The sequence below is a fragment of the Accipiter gentilis genome, chromosome 1 (genome assembly GCF_929443795.1).
Source record: "Accipiter gentilis chromosome 1, bAccGen1.1, whole genome shotgun sequence".
Taxonomy (NCBI): Eukaryota; Metazoa; Chordata; class Aves; order Accipitriformes; family Accipitridae; genus Astur; species Astur gentilis.
The window spans coordinates 55156496-55177622 of NC_064880.1; the positions used below are offsets into that span (position 1 = coordinate 55156496).

Genomic DNA, 21127 nt, shown 5'->3' on the forward strand with positions numbered 1-21127 from the left:
CAGAACTTTGAAGTTTACTGTTTCTGCTGTCTACAAGCATTTCCAGTTTTGGTGAATCAAGTCTGAGAAGTCTACTTCCTAAGGTTCTTATTCTAGGACAGAATAAATGTCACTCCTGTCTCAGATGAAATGACTAACTCATTTCTTTAATCAAAATTCTGTGTACTTCTTTATTGGTATGAAGGTCTAGAAATTAATTTTTCTTTCTAGCATGTACTGTTAGACTTCTGAGGAGAAACTCCCCTTGAAAAAGAGCCTGCCTAGAACTGTGGGTACCCCTGAAATATCCTGGAGTATTTATACCTTTTGTAACATGTCTGTGTTTAGATTACCAGCCTATCTACTCAGCAGCAACTGAACTCTGATCACCAGCTGGCAGAACAGTGTACTTAGCTTCAGCACCAATTTAAAAAAAACAAGTATTGTAACAAACAGTTTCCAAAGAGGATGCTGCTCAAATGTAGTCAGTGAATACCTCAAGTGGCATTCTTCCTTTCTACCATTGACTAAGAGTAAGCTTTCTATGAATTGCTTAAATTTTGATCCCTCATCAGCTAGAGCAGCACTAAAGTGTTTTACCAGACTAGTGAACAATGCAAGCATAAAAGTATTAAGGGCTTTAATGGTCTACTGCTGTTGAATACAGAGTAAGTGTGATCAGCCAATAATTGTAGCTGTGTCATTTCACATCCTGTAATCTGTGATTCTCTTTTTACCCTGTCCAATTTTTTATCTTTTGTCTTCTATTTTGGAAGATCCTGAGATACTGAAAGCATGCAAATGCAGTTGTGTGCGTGAGTAAACTTTTTTACAGATTTTTGCAGAAAATGTTAAGGTTGATCTAATATGTTTAGTTAAAAGTACAGCATTTTTTCTCAGTAGATTCTGGTAGAGAATTTCAATATTAGGTCACTAAAGTATGATATTCATGTTGGAAAAAAATACAGTATTCAGTGGTTTTTAAGTAGTCAGTTTTTTGATCTAGCTCTGAATTACAGCAAGTGGAAACGTGTAGAATTCAGCAGGAGGTTAATGTGAAGAAGGTATGAATGAACCTAATTTTGTTTGTCCTTTGTTGCACATTTGTATCATAGAAATGTCCAAAAAGTAATTGCCTTTTCTTTAGCACTGTTTGGACGTTCACAGGCCAATGGGAGTTGTGTGGCTCTGCACTTATGTTGCAGTTGACTACGAAATGGTAAATGCAAGGTAAAAGTTTTCCTCTCAAATGTAGGCTACGCTTTCTTAAATCATCAACTCATACTGCTGGAAGAGGCTCAACTGAATTGTTCAACAGGCAACTTTTTTTATGATTAGGAAAATGTTTAATAGTTCAGCTGACAATTGCCTTCTTAATATTTCACAGACAGTGACATTTGGCAATTGAAGCAATTTAGCATATCTCAGTGTTACTACAGCTTGAAATAACATCCCGTCCTAGCCCTGTCTTCTACCAGAGCAAACACTGAGAACTGGTAGAAGCCAAGAAGCTGCAAGAGATGCAGCTCTGTCAGTGGCATCATCTCTTGGATGTCCCAACTGCCCGATCCTGGTCTGACTAGCCAGGCATGTATCATTCAAAAAGAGTTTGTGGGTTGTCTTCACTGCTTGTGCCATTGCTGCTGATTCTTGCATAGCTGTCACCAGAAAACCTTCAGTTAGCCAACTGGACCACCGTTTGTTTAAAGTTTTAAGTTATCTGTGTTTTCAAATCACAACAGGGCAGGAAGAAAGTAATTTTTATTTTTCAACATTGTGAATGTAGACTCCTCATTCTCATCCATCTTACTGAGGGATAACAAAGTTCCTCGTGAACAAAAATGAAAATGTTGGATCTTTGCAACATGGTATCATAATGGGCTGCAGATAGAAAGCACAATTGCCTCCAAACCTTCTTTTATTATCCAAAATCTGCAATAAGAGAATTATAGTCTTCATGGTCAGTCATACAAATTACATCCCCATTACTTGCCCTTTTTCAACTATTTGCTGTTAAATGCCCAGCATAGTGTGTTGGCAATTGTTTTCACTTCCCAGGGAGCCACAAGCCTGTCTGAGGTACTCGGCTTTCAAATGAAAGGAGTATTTTGTTTTCAGGTTTGGTATGACTTCTCATCTGTATCTTGCAGCAGTGAAGACCTTGAAGTGTCTTCTTGAGTGAGATCTCAACATTTTTGCAGATGAATTACCACTCGGCATGCAGAGCTTGCCAATTAAGAGCTGTTGTTTGTCACTTGGAGTATATGTTACAATGTCGACACCCCATGCAGGGTTTGTCCCTCCTCCAGAAACTTCAATCTCCAAAAGGAAATTACACAGCTCTAAAATTTGATGGGTTTTGGTTTTCACTCATGGAAGCTTGTCTGCCTGCAGTCTGTACGATTGCCTTTCCAAAGCAAGTTGCTTTCTTTTCTTTCTTGAACCATGTATCTGTTTCCCATTCCTTAAATGTAATTGTATTTAAAGCCAGCATTTTTTGTAGCTTTGTGTTAAGAAATACGGTCTGTGGTTTTGCAGTGGAATTTAGGTTATAAATACAAAAACTGTAGTTTTATAAGGTGATTAAGTAGTTACTGCTAAACAGGTAAAAAGAATTATAGGGCTTTTTTTTATCTCAATGTATATTGGATAATTTTGGAAAAAAGTAGCTCTGGCCAAGGCATTGTAGTGTGTATGTTTCAGAAGATTTGGCGGGTCCTTTTGATGCAGTATGGCAGCGTATTCTGTAATCTACATCTATAATTTTAGTATGTTCTTGCCATGTAGATGTTCTTATGCAAAAGAAAACAAGCTTATTAATTGTTTTATTTGACTCCCGTCATGTCATTTTGTCATAAGCCAGTACTATAAAAATCAGTTCATTGTGATTTTTGCCTAGGACAGCAGCTTCTATGTGTTGGTAGCAGCCAGCATTGTATGGGAGCATCCTGTTTGAGGAACGTGCTCTCCTACTGCTTTCAGAGGAGCTGGCTAGAGAAACAAATTCAAACAGATTCCTGCAATGAATAGTATACTCTCTGATAAATAAACATGGTAGTGGTAGGTATCCATTCAGAGTGGTATAAAATGTCATTATAAAGAAGCATAAACTATAAAGGTGATCAATGCACTTATTTAGAATTGATTAGGACTTAGTTTTCTATAATAATATGGTGATTTAAGCTAAAGGGAAAAAAAAGACTTAAAACATGAGGTATTCTAGCTGTAAAGAAGATGGTACCTCTAAAATTATCCGTTATGTATTTATGCAGGTATTTAAGACATAATCGATTACAGCTGCAGAGACCAAATTTAAGAAGAGACATACAAAAGTCAGCACTCACTGTTTCAAAAAGTATGTAAACTTTGCTGCTTCATTGGAACCACAAGCTGCACACATAACATTACTCAGACTAGAAAATGGAGCTGAATTTTTTTTTTGCTGCTTTGCTTGCACTTGCAAAAATACATTAGATCTTCCTAAGCATCAGAATGATTTAAAAATGGCAAATTACTTGCACGCCTTTTACACCTTTGCAGTTCAGTGCACTGAGAGATGATTTTTTTTGTTAGCACCAAAATACAAAGTTATGAAGAATATTGTAAACGGACAACTGATGGCATTAGTCCAAAATCAACAGTGCAGGTACCTCAAAAGAAGTGGCCAAACATGGCTTGATGTTTTTTTTCCTCTTATTTCTACTTTGCACAGTTTTTGCTGATAGAATACTAGTGAATTTTGCTTTTTAAACATAATATAAATAAAAGAAGTTTATTTCTACTTTGTCCATTTGTTGCATTCATCTCTTCTACCCTCAAGATAAATAGAAGTACAGTTCTTTTGTTTTAATCAACTTTGGATTTTTGCAGTGTGGGGAGAAAATATTTTTTTTATTTACATGGGCAACTTGCTACTTCAGACGTTGTGCAACTACCTATACCAATTTTATATCACAGTGTTGTTTTTTGTAAGAGGAAAAATTGTCTCTAAGAACACTGCGCAGTCCACACAACAGTCCAATACTAAATGTATATCTCTGCATCATTCTACCAGTCAAAACCAAATTGTATCATTTTCTAGATATGGCTTATGCTTTCACCATGGAGACCAAACTGCATATGTTTAAGGGATTATATATCAAGTTAGAAAATGAATTATCAGCAGAAAAAGAAAAGAGTTCTTCCCTCTCCCTACCATGATGCTTTCAGTTAAGTTAATTTAGTTTTTAAAAGTTTTTAAAAAATTTTGCCTCAATTTTCAGTGGTAACCTTTTCCCATATCTCTCGAATACCTGAACCTCAAGGCAGGTACAACAGCCCATTGTAAGTGAAGATCAGGTTTGACACCACCTGAGCACACATGTCTGTGGGACCCAGTGAGGTGCATTCCAGGGTCCTGAGGGAATTGGCTGATGTACTTGCCAAGCCATTCTCCATCATATTTGAAAAGTCATGGCAGTCAGGCGAAGACCCCAGTGACTGGCAAAATAGAAACATCACAGCTGTTTTTAAGAAGAGTAAAAAGAAGGATCCTGTAAACTACCAACCAGTCAGCCTCACCTCAATGCCCAGTAAGATCATGGAGCAGGTTCTCTGACGTGGAAAACACGTCAAAAGATGTGAAAGACACGTAAGATAGGGAGCACAGGGAGGTGATTGGAGACAGCTAACATGGCTTCACCAAGGACGAATTGTGCCTGACTAATCTGGTGGCCTCCTATGATGGAGTGACTGCTTCAGTAGACAAGGGAAGAGCTCCAGATGTAATCTGCCTGGACATCTGTAAGGCCTTTGATGTGGTCCCCCACAACATTCTTTCCATTAAATTGTAGAAAGACAGTTTTGTTAGAGGGACTGTTAGATGGATGAGGAATTGGCTGGACAGCCATGTCCAAAGATTATAGTACGGCTCAAAGTCTAAGTGGAAACCAGTACTGAGTGGTGTCCCTCAAGTGTCCATACTGGGACTAATAGTATTTACTACCTTCATCGGTGACATAGACAGTGGGATTGAGTGCACCCTCAGCAAGTTTGCAGGTGACACCAAGCTGAGTGATGCAGTTGATTCACTTTGCTAGAGGGAAGGGATGCCATCCAGAGGGACGTTGACAGGCTTGAGGAGTGGGCCAGCGTGAGCCTCATGAAGTTCAGATAGGCCAAGTGCAAGGTCCTGCACCTGGGTCAGGGCAGTTTTCAGTATCAGTACTGAATAGGGGATGAACGGATCGAGAGCAGCCCTGCAGAGAAGGACTTGGGGATCCTGGTGGATGAAAAATGAGGTGTGAGCCGGCACTGTGTGATTGCAGCCCAAAAAGCCAGTTGTATCCTGGGCTGCATCAAAAGAAGCATGCCCAGCAGCTTGAGGGAGGCGATTCTGTCCCTTTACTCAGGTCTTGTCAGACCCCACACGGATCCAGCTCTGGGGTCCTAAGTACAAGACAGACATGGACCTGTTAGAGCAGGTCCAGAGGAGGGCCAAAAAAATGGTCACGGGGCTCAAACACCTCTCCTGTGAAGAAAGGCTGAGAGCATTGGTCTTGCTCATCCTGGAGAAGAGAAGGCTCCAGGGAGACCTGATCGCAGCCTTTCAATATATAAAGGAGGCTTATAAGAAAGACGGTGAAAGACTTTTTACCAGGACCTGTAGTGACCGCACAAAGGGCAATGGTTTTAAACTGAACGAGGGCAGATTTAGATTGCATATAAGGAAGAAGTTTTTTTTTCTATGACTGAACAGATTGACCAGAGAAGTTGTGGATGCCCCCTCCCTGGAAGTGTTCAAGACCAGGTTGGATGGGGCTTTGAGCAACCTGGTGTAGTGAAAGATGTCCCTGCCAATGCAAACCATTCTATGATGTGAAATCTTGCTAATCCTATTTTTTTTTTAATTGCCTGAAATCCTCAAAACTCTGAGGTGATTATTGGAATTGGGTGATCTTTATTTTCCAGATGAAGAATTTGAATATATCCTAAGGAGTTCTCAGGGAGGGTGGGAAGGAAACTGTATGCCTATTAATACTGTATAAAGAAAGTACACTGTGAAATGAGAAAAACATAGCATATCTTCTACTTTTTCTTTATGTATTTTATCTTGATCCCTTTTCTGTGCTGCAAAAAAAATAGCATTTTCTATAGCTGTTACACTTTTGTAGTGTTTCAGAGAAGACTTCTCTTGCATTAGTCATTCTTTTAGATTCAGTGGGGCTTTTTTGTCTTTTATACCTGTACTTGCTTTACACTTGTAAAATGTAAATAATTATTGATTTTTCTGATGACCTCAACTAACTGGTTCATCTCTTAAACACCTTTAGGACAGAAGCGTGTGACAAATTAGTTTAAAAAGCTGTGATCGTGTAGATGCAAGCTTGGTTGACAAGCCCAGATTTTATTTTCCCTCCTGTATACCTGATTTCTGCCATTGTGACTGTTGGAACTGGAGCTTTGCCCTGTTTTCTTTGTTATGTGCTCCTTTTTAACTTTATGTGAAAAGGCTTTCTAGACAATATCAACCTTTTTGTAGGATTTGGTAATTTACTGTAACTTTTTCCTTCTGTAACACAAAATGGCAAAAGTTGCCTACTGATAACACTTGCCTTATAAAATGCCTTCCTGCAGAAATACACATGAGCTGGTGTAAAGGACTTTGTCAGAGAGCAGGAGAAGACAGCGGAGGAAGAGGAGAGGTCAGATGGATGTGTATTCATAGCATGCATTAAGAGTGTGTTTTCTAGAATAACATTATTTTCATTAATGCCTCTGCCTGCAATGGAAAGGCAAATTAATAGAGCTTAGTTGAATGGAAGCAAATAATGGCTAATATATGTTTTATTCATCTAATGGAAAGATCAGTAAATAATAATAGGCAACTTGAGTCTTGTGTTCAAATTCATATTTTGTATCAATGACATTGCTATTTAAATACTGATTTAAAAGTAAGAAACAGGAAGCAGTTTTAAACGTAAGGGTAAATGTTTTATATTATTTCTGCAAACAAGTAGTGCAATTCTGTTTATTTTAAAGATATGTTTGTTACATGCTATATAATACATCGTTGTTTACTTTGGAAAAAGCTTGTCTTGATGACATTTGCTTCAAAACTTACAGAGCTTCAGCATCTGAATGTTTGTTTTTTTAAATTACAGCGTTCCCCCCTAGCATGTTAATGACTGGCTGGTGAATCAGCTTTTATATGGATATATTATCTGTATTCAGACTTAAAACTGGGAAATAAATTCTCATTTATAAATTTCTTTGACTTTTTTGCTGTAATACACTTCTTAGTATTTTCTCTCCAAAAGACAAACTGTCCAAATGAACTGACTGGGTGCATGTGTACCTCTTTGGTATAACATGAAGGTATCAGACTGTGATGACTGACTGGGTCTCTGCTGCTGGATGCAGTTACATGTCATACAAACCTTCTGATATTATCCATACTTTCTAGTCCATATCCAGGCCCATATGATTTGTTGTGGTCAGCAGGTTATCATGTTCGTGAGGCTTTTCATATCAGGTCTCAGGATTAAAAGGATTTAGTTTTAGAATTCTGTCTAAAAGCATGTTTTAATAAAATCCAAGTTTAGGATGTAGGTCCTAAAATGCTCTCTCGTGTCTGAGCATTGACTGTGCTAAGCTTTTCTAATGCTGAAGCTTGACAGTAAATGCCAACCTAATGGAAGGTGTAGCCGGGAGAAAGCTGAGGACCACATCTCCCTCCCGCTGCTCCCGTGGTTTGCATATTTATTTTTAACAGAACTACAGAGCATTCTGTTCTGTTGAACTGGTCTTAGTAGAGCAGTAGTAGAAAAATGCAGTCCTGTTCTGAGGATGCTTGTGTCCTGTGGCAGTAGAGGGTGAGTTCAGTGTCCTGCAGGCAAACAGTTTTGCTGGCCAATATTTGGAATATTAGGGTGTGTTTATTCAGTTTGGTTACTGAGCTCTGAGAAATGTTTGAAATTGTCTACAATTCCTTGTATTGTCTGGGAGGGGCAGTAGCTTGTGTGGCCTATCTTTAACAGGCCAGTTTGTTGCATGGAGCTCGAATCAGACTTACAGAAGTGGCTTTTCCACACACACACCCCCCACCCCCCCACCATCTAATATATAGAGTTGTTTTGGCAGTACAGCAGCTGCCATTTGACTTAGCCCTCAGCTGGCTTCCTAATGAAATCAGTGCTAATTAGCCTTCTGTTTGGGGGTTCTTGGAGCTAATCTCATTGTGTTGTCAGTAGAAAAAACTTTGCCCCTACTTCTGCAAGGTTTTAGAGTAGCTTTTTACTACACTGTTACTGTGACCTCTCTTTTGCACTGCTGTGAAGCCCCCCAGGACTGGAGCTGTGGGAGGTAGAGAGGTACTTGCAGACTGCTGAAAGCCATAGGGTGCATTGCTGAACCACACTTTACTGAAAAGGTGTACAAACTGCAAGTAGAGCGCCCTTTCAGGGACCATTAATGAAAGTAAAGTATTTAAGCCTTATTCCATGTAATGTAAGGTGTGAAAGAATAGTTTGCATTAACTATATGAGTGAAGGTGACTTTTGTAATATGGCAAGGCATGCAACTACTATGTAATACAATTACATGATTTACATTCAGAAAAAAAACCCCTTATTAGTAATTTGCACTTTAAAATTAAAGGAATGCTTCTGTGCTGTATTTGACTTGTATGTAAAACTTGCTTCATCAGATTGTCAAATATCAGTGTTCATCTATTTTTAAATAGTACTGAACAGTTTACTTAAACTTCAGGGGATGTAGAATATCAGTTTGAAAATAATTCAAATGCTTGATAGAATCCTTTTCTATCGTTAATAAAAGCTAACTGTGTATGATAACATCACTGATATCCCTTGATGATATAGTATAGATTTCAGAGTATCATGTTTATAGAAAATGTTTCCAGATTTTAATAACACACAAACATTTGTGCAGTGCTTGTATTTCCCATGTCTTCTCTGAGCGTTATGTTCCAAAAGCCTTTTACAAAGGCTGAGGTTTGGTACCTTAGACCAAGAAATATAACAAAAGCTGAAATCAGGAAAGGTGAAATACCACATCTCTACCCTCAGCCCGTTTGAAATAATAAATTTCAAGGTTTTTTTAATAAGAAGTCAGAACATAGCATAGTTTAGGATTTGAAGTTTTGCAATTAAAAAGGTTAGGATACAATAATTTCCAGGATACCTTGTTTATAGATGAAATTGAAGACTGACTATATAGGCACTGATTTTGTTAGATTGTGGCAACATAAGGAGACACAAAAATTTTAATTGTAGGAGGAGTAAACTCCACAAATGCTTAAACGTCTTTTTCCTTTTGTAACAGGTGATAAATCAATATTTGCATGAATCACTGATTTAAAGAACCATTAAATTCCCACTCTAATCTTCTAATAGTTTATTCCACTATGGAAGAGTCAAAACAAGAAATATGATTGTGATGAAACAGTGATTGTTTCAGAATTAATCCATACCCATTTTTTAACATCAAGAATGCTTTTCTTTTTATTTTGAAATTTCAGGAGCTCCAATTTCAAAGACTTACCAGAGAACTGGAAGTGGAAAGGCAAATTGTGGCTAATCAGCTAGAAAGATGTAGGCTTGGAGCAGAATCACCAAGTATCGCCAGCACAAGGTACAAGTCCTGATGACTTCACTTTCATATGTCCCATAAATTAAAGGGCTTTTTAGTGGTGCTTATATCCTACATACATCTATTTCACTGATAGCTGTTCACCTTCCATTAATATCTGAAGTATAAAAAAAATTATGCAGATTTGATGTAAAGAGTTATGGGACGGTTTAAAGAAGCCTCTCTAATTGATTACATTTTCAACAGAGTGTATGTAAAGCTTTAATTTCTCTTTAAATATGTTGAATTTTACTTTTAATATTCAGCCAAAGAGAAATACAGTAGACTTAGACATATTTGTATCAAAGTAACAGTGCTAGTTAAATGCAATAATAAAAAAATAAATAATTTTTTCCTGAATTAACTACCTAGTTTCATCCAGCTTTTCTGAAATACTTTCTGTTACATTTGTTTTCAGGGAACATCTTGCTATAAGTATGTTGTTAGCATATTTAAATAGCACGAAACATACCTAATATATTTCACATACAATGACAATAACTATAGCAAAGCATTTTGTTAATATTTCAACTGTAACTAGTATTCTGAATATCTATTATTTTTTTCAATTTGTTAGCAAACTTTTTAACTCTAAATGTGTTTGCGCACCTGTTCATCTCAAGCATATCAAATGATTGGTAGCTCTTGAATCTGAAAGCCTTGATAACAATGTGTTCTCTTATGAAACATTTATATCTGCATTTCGGGTTACAGCAAACTTCATGTTGGCATGCACATAGAGAGTATGCTCTGAACATTATTATTTCTTGCCTTAAATACTGTTTGTTTCTATATTCTTTCAACAATAAACTTGGGTATCATTCTGAAATGTTTCCTCCTCTGGCCATAATAAATATTTCTGCAAGTTAAATGGAAAGTTGTTCCTACAAAAACTTAAGAAAGAGGAGGTGATGATTTAAAAATAAATTTAAAAAATCCAGTGTACCAGCTAGCACAATTGTTTTTATACATCAAACTACTTTACCTGACTTGTCATTTGACAGTATTGTTACTATCATGACAACTTTTGTATAAGAAACTCTGAAATATTCAAAAGCATTCTTTGGACAAGACAACTGTTTTATAGCCTTCATGCTTGCCTATCTTCCCTCTAGATCTACATATTTCTCCAGCTGTTGCTCAGATTTTGTTTTGAAAGCTAAGAAAGTTTAATTCCTGTGGAAGAATAAGTAAAAAGCTTCAGTTATTTTATGCTTCCGACCACCTTTCATTCAGTCTTGAATGTCCATTTTCAGTGAATTTGCCTGAGTAATACAAAGGAAAAGGTTTTTCTACATCCCAAGTCCAGAGAATTTTGCATACAAAGAACACCAGAGTTAGCTTATGCCACAAGTAACATTGAGTAGTTAGTTTTTGAAATAATGTACAGCTGCCAGTATCTACACAATAAGTCAGATCCTATACTTCTATCAAATACTGTCATTTACAAAGACAGAAAACATAATTTACAGCATCATGGAGTCATTTCTTCTTTTGGTTGCTTCCTTATGGCTAAATGATGTTTATTTGTATTTAAAAAACCCCAAAAGATTAAGAAGGTTTAGGGGGAGAAAATATGAGCACGTAAGTTGGTTTGTAGTATACTTTGGTACATCTGTGAATCTAGATAAACTCTTCAAGGTCTTGTATACTGGGCCATAATTTTTCCATAGTTATTAATAAAATATTTTACATTTTTAAAACAAAAGCCTAATTATATTCTTACTTCTTACAGACATCTCTGTATTCTGACCACTGTTCTTCTTTTTCTAAATTTTCTTGCCCCAGCTGAGTCTGGTCCTGTATAGATGAAAATGCTATGCTACAATACTTTTTTACTGAGGGACATGGAATTAAAACTTGGTGTAGACAATATGTTCTGAGATGTGTGTGTCTTTGGTTAATTTTTTTACTTATTCTTTAATGCAGATACCCCTTTTAAGAGATGTGGGAGAAGCTTAAAAAAAACCTAAATCTGTATTTGAATTAGGTGCTTTCATTTCTTCACAAGTTGCTTCCAGTGTATTTAGAAGAGTTGTTGAAAGAATCAAGGTGAAACAATCTCTTAGAGCAGTATCATAGTAGACGCAAACATAGCAGCAAAATTTATAGCTGTAAAAAGGTACCTGTGTTTCCCCAAACTAGGTAATGTAAATGTTTTGCTAAGGCTGACAAGAAATTAAATAAACATGAAGAGGGCATGGAGAAAAGGCTCGGAAACTGGATGCTGTGTTGAGAGATTGGTCGTGGACAGCTAACAGCCTGCTCCCAGAAACACAGAGAAGTTAAGCATTTTGGAGAACAAGATGATGTTTCTCTTAGCCAGATGTAAGAATTGTCGGACAGAGTCTTATATTAAAAAAAACCACCCAAAACCAAACGAAAACCAAAACAACAAAAACTACAAAAGCAAGCAAAACTAAAGCATAAGATGCGTATACCTTTTTATTTTTATCCTTTGTTCAAGTTTTCTGTCCCTGAGGAAATCAGCAATGCTCTGTTTCAAAGATAGTACTTTAATCTTCTTTAATGTGGTTAAAACGTTTGGGAGAATTTCATTTCAGAGGTCCAACTGAAGGTTTTGTTGACCTCGGTGGTTGCAGCAGTGCCTCTGATTTACCCACTTCTAAACTGGATTCCTGCAAGCTGGCATTGGCCTGGAAGTGGTGTTGCTTTGCAAAACAGATGCTGACATGAAGTCACAGGTACTTTTGCGGCAGCATGAGCCTGTCTTGGTGGTTGCAGCTTGGGCTTCAAGCTGTTCTTTGTGTCAGTCAAGTCATCCCTTTGAGCCAGCTCATCACCCAGGTGCACAAGTGCCAGCCCAAGGGAAGTCATGGTAACAGCTGGTGAGGGAAGGGGGAAATGCAACATCAGGACTTTAAACCAGCTTAAATTTCTGCAGCTTCTCAGCCGGCCTTCATGGCCGTGAGCCCAAACACTAGCACAGTGTGGAGTACAGGCTGTGCAGATGTACACCTGGATAAATCTTTCAGGAGGTAGGCACTGGTGATCAGACTGTCACCTACTTGAGCACCTCTCAGAAGGACTCTCATTTCAGAAGCACGGTTCATTCTGTTATTGCTAGTCCTTAAGAAATGTATGTGTTGCTTTATACACATGAACAAAGCAAAACAAACAGAAGGTACTTGCCGTTTAGGTTTTTTAGTCTGTTACCCACGTGTATTACAACTATATTGTAAATGCAAGCAGCACACAAGAGTAGTTGGCTGTTTGCTCTCTTAAGAGGAGTGTGAAAGATGAGAACAAGCAGATCTGCAGATCCTAAGTGTAATGGGTGGAGAAGGAAGCACTAGATCAGCTGCAGCCCTGGATTCCAATATGGTGCTTTTTTTTTTTTGTGCACCTGTAGCTTACTTGCCTGTTAAAATTGTTTCTTCTCATAATTATTTTTATAAATGGGTATTGTGCTAGCACTTATAAGGTATTTCATGGCATCCTATACACTTTCAAACCTCTTAAGAGCCTGAAATGATACATGATCAGTGTTACATGTAAGTATTATATATTTTTGCCTGTTATACAAGATCAGAGATGATAGATTGGGAAAAACAATGTGAGGTTTCAGCTGTATCTTCTTACTTTCATTTCATGCTATAACATGCACATGGTTCTATGAAGAAGCAAGCCACTGGGCTGTTCAGCCTCCCATACAAACAGATACAGCATTGCAGCTAACTTTCCAACTGTAGCGTTACTGATTCAGTTGGATTTAGTTCTGGGCTGCCAGATGTGTTAGAGTATGTGCTGATGCAGGTAGATATCAATATGTATCAAGGGTCAGTAGTCTGACTCACTTTATAAAACACAGTTCCTAATCTCTGAGGTGGGAGCTGGCTATATGACTCTCACAGTTGACTGATTCTTTTTGTGAGTTCTGTTGTGTGTAACATGAAAACTGAGTGTTGTTGGGAGCAAAAAGGCTCATACTTATTAATTTAATTGTAAAATACTGCACTCATAATAGCAGCTTGTCACAAACACTTTAACAGAAGTATATAAACGGCACACTAGACTTCATCAGAGTGCAAGCCCTTTTGGCAGTACAGTAAATAAAAAAATTTTTAACACTTCAGGTACTGAATGGTCAGTTTGAGTAATAATGTGCCTACATGAAGTCTCCTGAGTTTTGTAAAATTAAACGTATTCATAGCTACTAGGATGGTTTATTTTCTCAATTTTTCCCAATGCCGATTGAAATACAATGTGTATTCTTTGTAGTAGTAGAAAATATTCCAAAGTGATTCAGTAAAATATTACACTTTGTGATTGAACGCTGTAAACTTTCTGTGAGATAAACATGTATTGCATTTCATTGTCACACATTTTTTTCTTATAAAATGGGAGAATGCTTATAAAGAGTATAAACAGAGCAAGTAGTTTTGCTTGAAAGCTAGCATGCTGTCATGTTAAGCTCTAACTTTTGTTCCACTTGAGGAGCAGTAACATGCAAGACACTTCCAAACTGCGCGCCGCCCCCACGCTTGGGGCATTCCATGGCATGCAGCAGCAAGTTTATCCCGACAAGACCGCTCACATTAAGCTGATCTGGGTGTAATTATCCTTACAGAAACTAGTTTCATTTTGTTCATATGACGTACCAAATTCAGCATTTCCAAAAGGTATATTTGAAATTGCTTGCATATATTGCAAGATATAATGTCACCAAACTTTCATGGCATATTATAAGCTCCGTAAAAATTACATTTAGAATCAGTATGTGCTTTTGGGGTGAGAAGAGGGAAGGAATCACAGTAATTCAAACTATTTATTTATTTGCACTAATACTACACCTACTGAAATTTGGGAAAAAATCAGTTCAAGAGCTACATCAAATTTAGAAGTAAGAAAGAAAATATATACTTAATTTTCTTTGCAGACCTTCAGCATACAATAAAAGCAGGACTAAAATGTATTTGACAGAATTTAGCTAGGTAATGAATAATTTTGAATCAAAATCGCCTAGTTGATCATCATAGAGCTGTTGGAAGAATATTTTGGGCACAAACATTAATAGTCCATTTATCCTAAAAATTTAGAAGAAATGGTTATTAATGCCATCATTAGTAGCTAGCTAGGAACTACCTGCCATGTTGGATAAAATAACCAGTCATCAGGTCACCTGACAGTTGCTGATGCTAAACATTCAGAGGAGGTACCCATCTCTGTTGCACAATGACGGAATCTCCTTTTGTGAGAAATTGGTCCCTCCTGTGATTGTATTAGGTGTTACAGTTCTTACTTAGTGTATTATAAATCTTCTTTAATAGCTGTAGAGTTTCTATTCTCTATATTACAAATAATTACATATAAAGATTTGGGGTTTATTTTATTGTGTTTTAGACTAATATCTTGTGACCTTAATTTCAGAACTTGAGAAGGGACTGTTAGGTTTGTTCTCTGTTTTTTAAAATACTCTTATTGAGTGTCTTCTCTGTCTTTACTATTTGATTGAACTTTGAAATGCCCTTACTTAAGAATTGTCTTAGGAAATGAACTTATTTTTTCTTATTTTTCATTTTGGCTAATTCCCTAGTAGAAAAAAAAAGGGGGGGGGGGGAGGGAGAAAAGGCAAGAACAGAACCACTGGTCTATGTAACATCAGCAAATTTTCAGGATTTTTTCATGTTTTCTTCACAGCCCGGTTCTGATTTGCCTTATTGACTGTACCTGTGTGTTAGAAGTTTCCATTGATGTGTTTCCTTCTGGTTTGTACAGTTTCTTACTTGCTTACTTCAGGTCTTCAGACAGTCCTGGGAATGTAAATATAATAAGAGTCATGCTAATAGGTAGTTTCATTAGTGGTTAAGGTGGACATAAAACCTTTGATGTGTATGTAGTATGTGTTGCATTATTTTCTTGGTTGTAGTTTTACCAAATGACTTCAGGAAGCATTGTAGTGTCCTCTTAACTTCTAGGACTTAAAGAGTCCCTATATTTCCAGTCAATCCATCATTTAATAAGGCTATTTAAGATGCTTAGCTTAGTTAGTGGGTGATCAAAAGCACTTATCTTGAGATATAGAAGACGTCATTCCAAATCTCTGATGCTGAATGCTATCTCTTTCCTTTGGCACTTCAGCTGTGGCACTCAGGCAGCATCAACTGTCTGTTTAAAATTACAGGGTGTGCTATCATTTGTCTTGAGTCCACAGAAATTTAGAAATGCTTATTTTTTGCACGTCTACATCAAAAATTAGTGAAGCTTGCAGTTTCTTGTTATAGCTCAAGTATTCATATATTTGCTTTCTGTTTACCCAGACTGTAAGCCTTTCTGAAATTCTGTCAAAGCTTTTGAATGCCAGTAGAATTGAGGAATTTTGGGGTTTTTAATGCAATTTGCTGATGTTCAAATATGCAAAAACCCCTGTAGCTTACTGATGAGTTGCTCTGGTGATAAATTGAAGAGTGATGATTTAATATTGACTTCAGCTGTATATGTAAATACTTGCTATCTTACCCCGTAGTAGACTGGGCTACAAAATAGGATTGTTACCTTTACTGTGAATGTACATCTACCGCACGCTACAGATTGAGATGCATTAAGTGACTGTGTGTCAACTGAATTACAGTAACTGCTTGTACGAGTGCTCATGTAAGATGACCTAAAGTCTCTAGTGGACAGTTGTGATGGATCAGGTGGTAGGCGTTTACTTGTTACTCTCTGAAAATGCCTGAAGTTCTGAAAGGGCAGTGAGTGTTGTGGTAGTCACTCTGGTGCATCATTTAGCTAAAATAATACTTGAAGAGCTGTTAATTCTTTCCAAGGACAGCCAAACCTGCCAGAGACCTGCATTTTGAATTACTTTTTTGTGGTACCGGTGGGAAGACATCGGTGGGGGGGGGGGGGTGCTGTTACTACTGTTGCAGTGCTAACTGCCCATGGTGTCAGACAGCGTAGGGTGTAGGGTGGCGGCGATGTCCTGTTGTCCATAGGGCTGGTGTTCCCTGTGCCCAGCTGTTCTGCGTGGCTGCCTGCTCTGGGGGTTTGGGAGTCTCAATCACTTCTCAGCGTTGGGTTTCAAACTGAAATAGCATCCTTCAGTGTGAGTGACCACAGCGGGGGTAGTATTCCAGATAACAGCTTTCTAAATTCATACCCAGAGCATTAGTGCTTGCCTGTGTCAGCTGAAAACATCTAGTGAGTTGTAGGACCGCTTGCTCTTGGTGGCAGAGCTGTTTAATTTCTGTATGTGGGACACAAGATAGCTATGGTACTTAGTACAGCGTCTAGCAGAGTGGGTACAGGAATTAGTGAAATCAAGAAGATAGCTATTAGAAAAGTTGAAGACTGAAAATTACCTCCTTTAGTTAAAATATTTCTGAAAACTTCTGCGAACCTATATCAACAAGAAAAGCAAAAATACGAAATCTCATTATACTGATTTTGTTGGTTGCCAGTTGCTTGTAATGTGTGTTACAAGTATAAGGAATTTAATATATGCCATTTTATGAGAAAAATCCCCCTATACCAAGAATTTACAGTTAACACAAAGCTTTAAGCCTTCATACTGCATATAATTGTAAATGTGTTCTTTATGTAGATATTTAAAACGGAAGATAAAGGACAAGTAAAACAATACATTCTGTCTTAACAGGCACTTAAGTTTTGGCTGGCAGCTCCAACAGCAAGCATGAATCCTTGTGAATAAACTGTTTGCTACTGGGTGCCTGACAGAACAGATGTATTCCACTGATGAAAGCTTAGCCAAGCAGTAAACTAAAATACTAAAGAAATATGTGTGAAGTACATACATTTTCAACAGAATTATATATTTAGTTTTTTCAGCTTTTCACCATTTTGGAAATATTTAATAAATAATATGTGATTTTTTTCAGCTGTTGCCTTTTTGATGACAACCCTGGTATATTCAAGCAGTTTAAGACAGGCAATGGAAATCACTACTTTTCTCTCAAGCAGTACTGTTTAAATCAGAAATACACTTCATCTTATGGAATACTTGCTAAGATAATAGGCTTAAACTCTTTCTGTAATACCTGCAAAAAATGTATGTAGCACTGATATTTTAAGTTAACTGTGCAGTCTAGAAACTGAATATCATAGTTGTGTTTACATAATTTTTTAAAAATAGCATACTGCTTAAGACATTGTAACAAGAATTAGAAATCTGTAGTTTTCTTAAACTTTAGTATTGTTCCTGTAGCCTTGGTATCCCATACACAGGTACTGTCAGAGATCTGGCTGTGACCTAGACCAGCCAGTTCTGCCTTTGAAGTGTGGCCAAGTTCTTGAGCTGTCATAGCCATTTGACTGAGACGAATGTTGACCTCCTTTTCTAACTTAGAAATCCAAAGCTGGAAAGTGTTTATTTGAGAGCTGTTGCTTGAGGAATGTAAAATGGTACTAGTGATACTTGGTATGTTTTGTCTCTAAATGACCTCATAGGCAACCTTTTCCATTTATCAGATTATTTTTTTTTCCAGATTGGCAGCTGGTTTAATTTCATGTCTAAGACATCAGCTTTGAACTAAAGCTGTAAGATGGCAAAGAAAAGGTGTAAAATTAAGAAAGGGACAAAAGAAAAAAAACCCAAAACCCTCAACCCAACCAAACAAAAAAATACAGATATTTAGGAAATACAAGTGAAGGGGGAAAAAAAATGCAAAGGATTAAAAAAAAAAAAAAGTGAATAGATGGGTTTCAGCAGAGTTTATATGCATGTTCCAGCTTCAGTTACCAAATATTTGTGTTACTAAAAAATTAGTATTTCAGTGTATGTATTTTATCTGCACTTAGTGTAAAGTTTTGTTTTTATTTCACTTATTCTTTGTGCTCTTGTGAAGCAGATTGAGAAGGGAAGAGAAAATTCTCTTCATGTACATGACTGTATGTCTGATATTTTATCTATGCTTTCCTTACATAGTATTTAAAAATAGCTGCTATACTGTAATAATATTTATCTCTAACTTCTTTAATTGAAAACATTATACATCGTACCAAACTATTCTGAAAGAAAAATAGAATTTCTGCATGTCTACCCTACTAACCTATTTCTTTTTCAGGGATAATAGTAGGCTAAAATTAAGTATTTTTAGAAGTGCAGTGCACCACATACGGGCTCTCTTTAGATATATTACATGTTAATATCAGGGAGAGACAGCATAATGACTAGTTAATGGCAGCAGCCTCTCATTGGTAGTGCAGTATTTGACCACACTAGTTTTTAAACAGAAGAATTAAAATGCATTAAACTTACTTATCAAAGCTGAAAGATTTGGTGACTTCAAAACATTTCATCTCTAAGGTGACAAAATCAGATGATGAAGTCAGTAAGTGGTAGATGATGGACTTTTGCAAAAATAATTTAATAAGAATCAAGTTAAGTTGTTAACTAGTTTAATTTTTCATGAAGTAGCTTTCTACTTGTGACCCGTAGTCAGAGCAACCTTTATCCTTCATAAGTTCTGTACATGTAAAGAAAGTTCAGTTAGCCAGATGCATGGGGTAGAGATACGTTTGGGGTTTTTATAATCTTGTGTATGCAAGAGTAAAGTATTTCTGTATGCTTAGCACTTTTTACCTTTCCTAGCACCACAGAATGATGTCATCTCATTATAAGGAATTGAGTTTCCAGAAAGTCTGAGGCATGAAGTAAAATGTGAAGACTGTAAAACTTGATGTTTGGGTAGCATGGGAATTCTGGGGCCAGTGTTCATGGTATCTGTCAAATAGTTTTCATATTTCTTCATTTCAGTGGAGAAAAGTATTAATGAATAGTCTAACAGTAATTGATTAAAGAACCCATTATATTGCAAGTTTGCTTGCTGAAGAATAAAGAACATAGTCTGTAAAGAATTTATGTAGATTAACATTCAGAACTCAGCTTTCAATAATTAGAATTCATTCAGTTTTATACAAATTCTTTTGAATTCAATACCAGTCTTGGTACAAATTTCCTCATGAATTTTAACAATAGAAATATTTTTAAAGGTTTTATCAAAATAGTTAACAAGGTTTAGTTTGCAAGCAATAAAAGAGTGAAGTAGCACAGAATTGACTTTGGCATGTAGTTACAATCCCCGGAATATGCCAAAGAAACATTCTGGAGCTAATGCACTAGTTAGATTCCATGGTAGTGTAGTAGAAATGAGAAACATTTGTAACTTTTTATTTAAATTGAATTAACTTTAGCCCAAGGCTGTGCAAAAATTGAGGTTTGGTGGTCTTGGCACTGCTTACTACTCTGGAATAGCCAGGTGATCGTGGTACATTCCCTTTGCTGCAGAGTTCCGGCTGTCTCTAGATCCTTCTGGTTTTTCACAGAGCTGTCTAGGTTGTGTACCATGTTCACTTAGTCTGTTCTTCTTTGGAGAAAGTTGTAATAGCTTAAGAAATAACCATCTGTAGCCGTTTATTACCTCCTGTTTAGCTGGAGGCTATGACCTTCTTTCCTGAAAGGAACGCCTTAGCAGGTTCTGTCATGCAAAATCTGGGTTTGTTTAAATCCCAATTTAAACTATACCACTAAAGGTAGTTTAAACTAATCCACCTGGCTTTGCGCTCAGGTGGAATGACAGAACTCACATGGTCACAGTAGCTGAGTTTTGGGAAAGGTAGCTGCTGGTGGTTGTAGGGTAACTTCTTAAACTATCCTAGTTAAACCCACAGGATGACATTCAATTGAACTAGTTGCTTATCCTGTTCTGGCATGTAGTTTGATTTTTGTTCATGTACTTAGTGTTTCTGACATTGGACTTTCGTTCCAGTACCACTAAGTGATTTTGTCTTTGTCTAAACTTAAGATATTTGTGCTTCTCAGCTTGGACAAGATGGTCCTTCAGGAAAAAGAAAATATCTGAAAGTTCAGGCATGCACCTGAATTTGATGGTCTGTGTTTGAGCACCCTTCTCTCCACAAGCATCTTGGAAATACAGTCAAACACAAAGAAACTTCTGAAGGCAGATGAGCCTGGAAAGCCTCAGTCTGGTGTTCAACTCTTCACCTGTAATTCTATACACCAAGTTTCAGTCTGTTTAACTGGTCCGCTTTATGTACGTTCTAAAGAAAAAATAAGTGTAGCACCCCAAAAGATACTAAAATTGTAGACTGAGGTAAAGAATAGCCAATACATAGTAAAAATTCTGTTACTACCTAGATATGAACCTGGCTTCAGGTTGAACATGCTTGAAACCTGCATTTGAATTCTCCTTTTTCTTTACATTTCATTGTAATTGTAATTTTGTTTGTGCTAGTATGCAAGTTTAGCACTCTTTTATACACAAATACCGCAAATACTTTGTTTCCAAAAAGAGGCTCCTAAATGACTGGTTTTGTTTTAGAAAATAGTATCTAGTGTTGTTCGTGTTGCTGTGCTAAAGTTTTTTGTAATTGGTAGCTGTGGTAGAAAGAAGTAAAATAAATAACACTAATTTAGAAATAGGTACATCTTACCCAAAATCACAGTTTCATGCTGATATTTAGACATCATAAAATCTGGTGGACTTGCCTATTTTTTCTTTAAATAGCTTCTTGTTTG

At 36.9% G+C, this 21127-nt stretch overlaps 1 protein-coding gene across 4 annotated transcripts in view; it reads left to right on the plus strand.

Moving 5' to 3' along the window:
* PKP4 (plakophilin 4) overlaps positions 1-21127 on the plus strand; it is a 102061-nt gene that overhangs the window by 32711 nt on the left and 48223 nt on the right. For 3 of the 4 annotated variants that reach the window (XM_049813365.1, XM_049813356.1, XM_049813373.1), the window contains exon 3: positions 9500-9612. The exons of the other annotated variant lie outside the window; for it this stretch is intronic. In XM_049813365.1, coding sequence (XP_049669322.1) covers positions 9500-9612 — 113 coding nt within the window. The remainder of the gene's footprint in view (positions 1-9499; positions 9613-21127) is intronic. 4 annotated transcript variants of the gene reach the window in all.